Raw genomic sequence first — 5574 nt, 5'->3', positions numbered from 1 at the left:
TAAGAAGAAAGATTAACAAAGCTTAAATTGCATTTACTGGAAAGGAGAAGAGTTAAGGGTGACAGGATAGAGGTTTGCAAATGGATGAATGGACATAACAGAGGGGATATTAATAAGGCATTAAAAATATCAACACAAGACAGAACGCGAAACAATGGGTATAAATTGGATAAGTTTAGATTTAAGAACATATAAACAAAGGTAACTGCAGAAGGTCTATTGGCCAATACGAGGCAGCTATTATCTATAACTACCCAATCCCACTCATAAACATTTAATTCCTTCATAATAACAAATTTAGATTTCTCCTGTAAATTAAATTGTTTAATTATGAGTGCATCTCAAACTGCTTTCAACACCACATCCAATGCAGATAATATTTCAACAAAATGCCTGACGACAGAAATTATATATGTTAAATAAGGTTCTAGGAGGAACAAAAACAGAAAAATCTTACTCGTGCATATATGAAGAAAAACCGATAAAACTTTGCGTTATCTTTGTTAAGATAAACAAATATTTATTTAACTTTGAACAATCTTGAGTTGTTGTACACTAACACCTCCCTTGTATTATCTTGTGCTACTTCACATGTCTAAGCTGCTTGAATCTCTTCCCACACTCTAGACACTCATAGAGGACGATCACCAAAATGCACAAGCTCGTAAATGACGTATTATAGCTCCACGTGTTCTAAAATGTTTGCCACACTCGGCACATTCAAAAGGTCTTTCACCTGTATGCACCATCCTGTGAGTCTTCATCCCTACTAGATGCTTAAATCTCTTTCCACACTCTGGACACTGATGAGGTTTATCACTTGAATGCACTACCATGTGGTTCTTCATATTTCCAAGCAGATTGAATAGCTTCCCACACTCGGCACATTCAAAACGCCTTTCACCCGTATGCACCATCCTGTGAGTCTTCATAGAGTCAACACGTTTGAATCTCTTCCCACACTCTGGACACTCATAAGATTTGTCACCTGAATGCACAAGCATGTGACGTATTAGAACTCCATTTGTTCTAAATTTTTTGCCACACTTGGCACATTCAAAAGGTCTTTCACCTATATGCACCATCCTGTGAGTCTGCATACCTACACGATGATTGAATCTCTTTCCACACTCTGGACACTGATGAGGTTTGTCACCTGAATGCACTAACATGTGTTGCTGCATATTTCCACGCTGATTGAATACCTTCCCACACTCTGGACACATATAAGGTTTTTCACCTGAATGCACTAACATGTGAGTCTTCATTTTTCCAGGAAACCTGAATACCTTTCCACACTCTGGACATTGGTGAGTCATCTTCTTTATGAGAATTTTGTGAGAAGGTGTCCTCCTCCGGATGACTGCACAAGTGGTGATATCGAGCGTGGGGTACAGTGTCAATGTTGACGGTTATGCAAGGCTTGAATGTCGTTCCTTAGAGCTAGATTTGATGTTGACCAAACCACACACTAGAGAGTGAAGGGACGACGACGTTTAGGTCCGTTCATGACCATTCTCAAGTCGATTGTGATGAGGGAAGTTGTTGTTTTTGACAATAAATAGGCAAGATAGAGGTGAGGAGAAGGAAATAATAGATTTCATTTCTTTTATTTATTATGCATCCCGTACCCATCCTGTGGGTTGTGGTGTAAAGGCTTAAAGTGGCACATAAATAGGTTCAGGAACTGAACCCTCTAGTTCGTTAAGCTAAGCAAAAACCAATCTTTTGACGCTAGTTACACTATTATTAATGCTATATATACATGTACACATACTCATACATACATGTGCATATATATACATATACATACACATACTTATTCAATCACCTACTCAAATACACACATCGATAATCTTTGTATCACAAGTGATAGGACACTGGGATATATTATCCGAAGGGTTAGTAACAAGACACCTGGTGTTGTTCTTCATCTATATCTTGCTCTGGTTAGACCCCATTTAGATTTTGCTGTTCAGTTTTGATCGCCGTACTATAGAATGGATATAAAATCATTTGAACGTATCCAGCGTAGGATGACAAAGTTAATTCCCAATATTAGAAATCTTTCATGTGAAGAAAGGATAACAAAGCTTAAATTGCATTCACTGGAAAGAGTTAAGGGTGACAGGATAGAGGTTTACAAGTGGATGAACGGACAAATGGGATATTAATAAGGTATTAAAAGTATCAACACAAGACATAACGCGAAACAATGGGTATAAATTGGATAAGTTTAGATTAAAGAACATAATTGCAGAAGGCCTATTGGCCCATACGAGGCAGCTCCTTTCTATAACCAGCCCAATCCCACTCATATACATGTTCAACACACGCTTGAAACAATCGAGGTACCCCACCTCCACCGCGATACGCGGTAATTGGTTCTACAAATCAACAACACTGATACCGAACCAGTATTTACCCAAGTTTTTTCTAAACTAAATCTAAATCCGTTGATTTTTGTATCATCGGCAAATTTGCAAATGTTGGTACTTAAACCTGAATCTAAATCATTTATATATATATTAAAAACAACAGAGGTCCCAATTGAGTTTAGCAATTACCAAGGAGGATGTAATTAACCAATTAGTAAAACTCAAACCAAACAAATTCCCAGGGCCGGATGAAGTGTTTGCCAGGGTGCTTAAAGAATGCAAAGAGGAACTTTGCGACCCACTGTCTACCATATTGAGTAAATCAATAGAGTCAGGCAGAGTGCCAGAGTTATGGAAAGTTGCTAATGTGATACCAGTTTTTAAGAACATAAATTATTGATTTAGTTATGTTAGTTTAGGTTAGGTTAAGATGGGTAGGGTTGGTTAGGTTCGGTCATATATTTGCGTTAGTTTTAACTCAAATTTAAAAAAAAAACTCATACATATTGAAATGAATAGCTTTGTCATTTCATAAGAAAAAAAATTGAAAAATATTGAAATTCTGAAAAACTTAGCTTATTAGGCAAATTGGGCCTTGCATGGTAGGCGAAGAACTGTGTTTTGGCTAATAGGTACAACATATATATATATATATATATATATATATATATATATATATATATATATATATATATATATATATATATATATATATATATATGTGTGTATATATATATTATAAAATATAAGGCAACTGCAGAAGGCCTATAGGCCCATACGAGGCAGCTACTATTTATATCCACCCCAATCCCACTCATATACATGTCCAACCTATGCTTGAAACAATCGAGGGACCCCACCTCCACCACGTTCCGCGGTAATTGGTTCAACAAATCAACAACCCTGTTACTGAACCAGTATTTACCCAAGTCTTTCCTAAATCTAAACTTATCCTATTTATACATTGTTTCACGTTCTGTGTTGTGCTGATACTTTTAATTCCCTATTGATATTCCCTTTGTTACGTCCATTCATCCTCTTGTAAACCTCTATCATGTCACCCCTAACTCTTCGCCTTTCCAGTGAATGCAACTTAAGCTTTGTTAATCATTCTTCATATGAAAGATTTCTAATTTGGGGAATTAACTTAGTCATCCTACGCTGGACACGTTCAAGTGAATTTATATCCGTTCTATAATACGGCGACCAAAACTGAACTGCATAATCTAAATGGAGCCTAACCAGAGCAAGATATAGCTTAAGAACCACATCAGGTGTCTTGTTACTAACGCTTCGATTAATAAATCCGAATGTCCTCTTTGCCTTATTACGAACATTCATGCATTGATCCTTTAGTTTTAAATTCTTACTAATCATAACTCCCGGATCCCTTTCGCAATCCGACTTCGCAATCTCAACACCATCTAGCTCGTATCTTGTAACTCTATCATCATTACCTAGCCTCGGAACTTTACATTTATCAGCATTAAACTGCATCTGCCAATCTTTGACCATTTCAAAACCCTATTTAGATCAACTTGAAGTGATAGTGAGTCTTTTTTTTTTTTTTTTGAGATATATACAAGAGTTGTTACATTCTTGTACAGCCACTAGTACGCGTAGCGTTTCGGGCAGGTCCCTGGAATACGATCCCCTGCCGCGAAGAATTGTTTTTTCATCCAAGTACACATTTTACTGTTGCGTTAAACAGAGGCTACAGTTAAGGAATTGCGCCCAGTAAATCCTCCCCGGCCAGGATACGAACCCATGACATAGCGCTCGCGGAACGCCAGGCGAGTGTCTTACCACTACACCACGGAGACTGCTATAATTCTTCCAGGTTAATTTCTCTAAGGATTTTTGTATCATCTGCAAATTTGCAAATGTTGCTACTCAAACCTGAATCTAAATCATTTATATATATTAAAAACAACAGAGGATGGCATAGTTAATTCCCAATATTAGAAATCTTTCATAAGAAGAAAGATTAACAAAGCTTAAATTGCATTTACTGGAAAGGAGAAGAGTTAAGGGTGACAGGATAGAGGTTTACAAATGGATGAATGGACATAACAGAGGGGATATTAATAAGGTATTAAAAATATCAACACAAGACAGAACGCGAAACAATGGGTATAAATTGGATAAGTTTAGATTTAAGAACATATAAACAAAGGTAACTGCAGAAGGTCTATTGGCCAATACGAGGCAGCTATTATCTATAACTACCCAATCCCACTCATAAACATTTAATTCCTTCATAATAACAAATTTAGATTTCTCCTGTAAATTAAATTGTTTAATTATGAGTGCATCTCAAACTGCTTTCAACACCACATCCAATGCAGATAATATTTCAACAAAATGCCTGACGACACAAATTATATGTTAAATAAGGTTCTAGGAGGAACAAAAACAGAAAAATCTTACTCGTGCATATATGAAGAAAAAACAGATAAAACTTTGCGTTATCTTTGTTAAGATAAACAAATATTTATTTAACTTTGAACAATCTTGAGTTGTTGTACACTAACACCTCCCTTGTATTATCTTGTGCTACTTCACATGTCTAAGCTGCTTGAATCTCTTCCCACACTCTAGACACTCATAGAGGGCGATCACCAAAATGCACAAGCTCGTAAATGACGTATTATAGCTCCACGTGTTCTAAAATGTTTGCCACACTCGGCACATTCAAAAGGTCTTTCACCTGTATGCACCATCCTGTGAGTCTTCATCCCTACTAGATGCTTAAATCTCTTTCCACACTCTGGACACTGATGAGGTTTATCACTTGAATGCACTACCATGTGGTTCTTCATATTTCCAAGCAGATTGAATAGCTTCCCACACTCGGCACATTCAAAACGCCTTTCACCCGTATGCACCATCCTGTGAGTCTTCATAGAGTCAACACGTTTGAATCTCTTCCCACACTCTGGACACTCATAAGATTTGTCACCTGAATGCACAAGCATGTGACGTATTAGAACTCCATTTGTTCTAAATTTTTTGCCACACTTGGCACATTCAAAAGGTCTTTCACCTATATGCACCATCCTGTGAGTCTGCATACCTACACGATGATTGAATCTCTTTCCACACTCTGGACACTGATGAGGTTTGTCATCTGAATGCACTAACATGTGTTGCTGCATATTTCCAAGCTGATCATTTTTCCAGGAAACCTGAATAC

General features: G+C 37.0%; 1 protein-coding gene across 1 annotated transcript; it reads right to left on the bottom strand.

The window, feature by feature from the left end:
* Window positions 1-644: 644 nt before the first annotated feature.
* Window positions 645-1319, bottom strand: LOC138354790 (zinc finger protein 154-like). Its single transcript, XM_069309283.1, has one exon. It carries the CDS (start codon window positions 1317-1319, stop codon window positions 645-647), a length of 675 nt encoding a protein of 224 aa, XP_069165384.1.
* Between the last annotated feature and the right edge of the window lie 4255 nt (window positions 1320-5574).

Source organism: Procambarus clarkii, chromosome 64, assembly GCF_040958095.1.
Source record: "Procambarus clarkii isolate CNS0578487 chromosome 64, FALCON_Pclarkii_2.0, whole genome shotgun sequence".
NCBI lineage: Eukaryota > Metazoa > Arthropoda > Malacostraca > Decapoda > Cambaridae > Procambarus > Procambarus clarkii.
The sequence above is the reverse complement of the archived record's forward strand: the minus strand, read 5'-3'. Positions and strand labels throughout refer to the sequence as shown.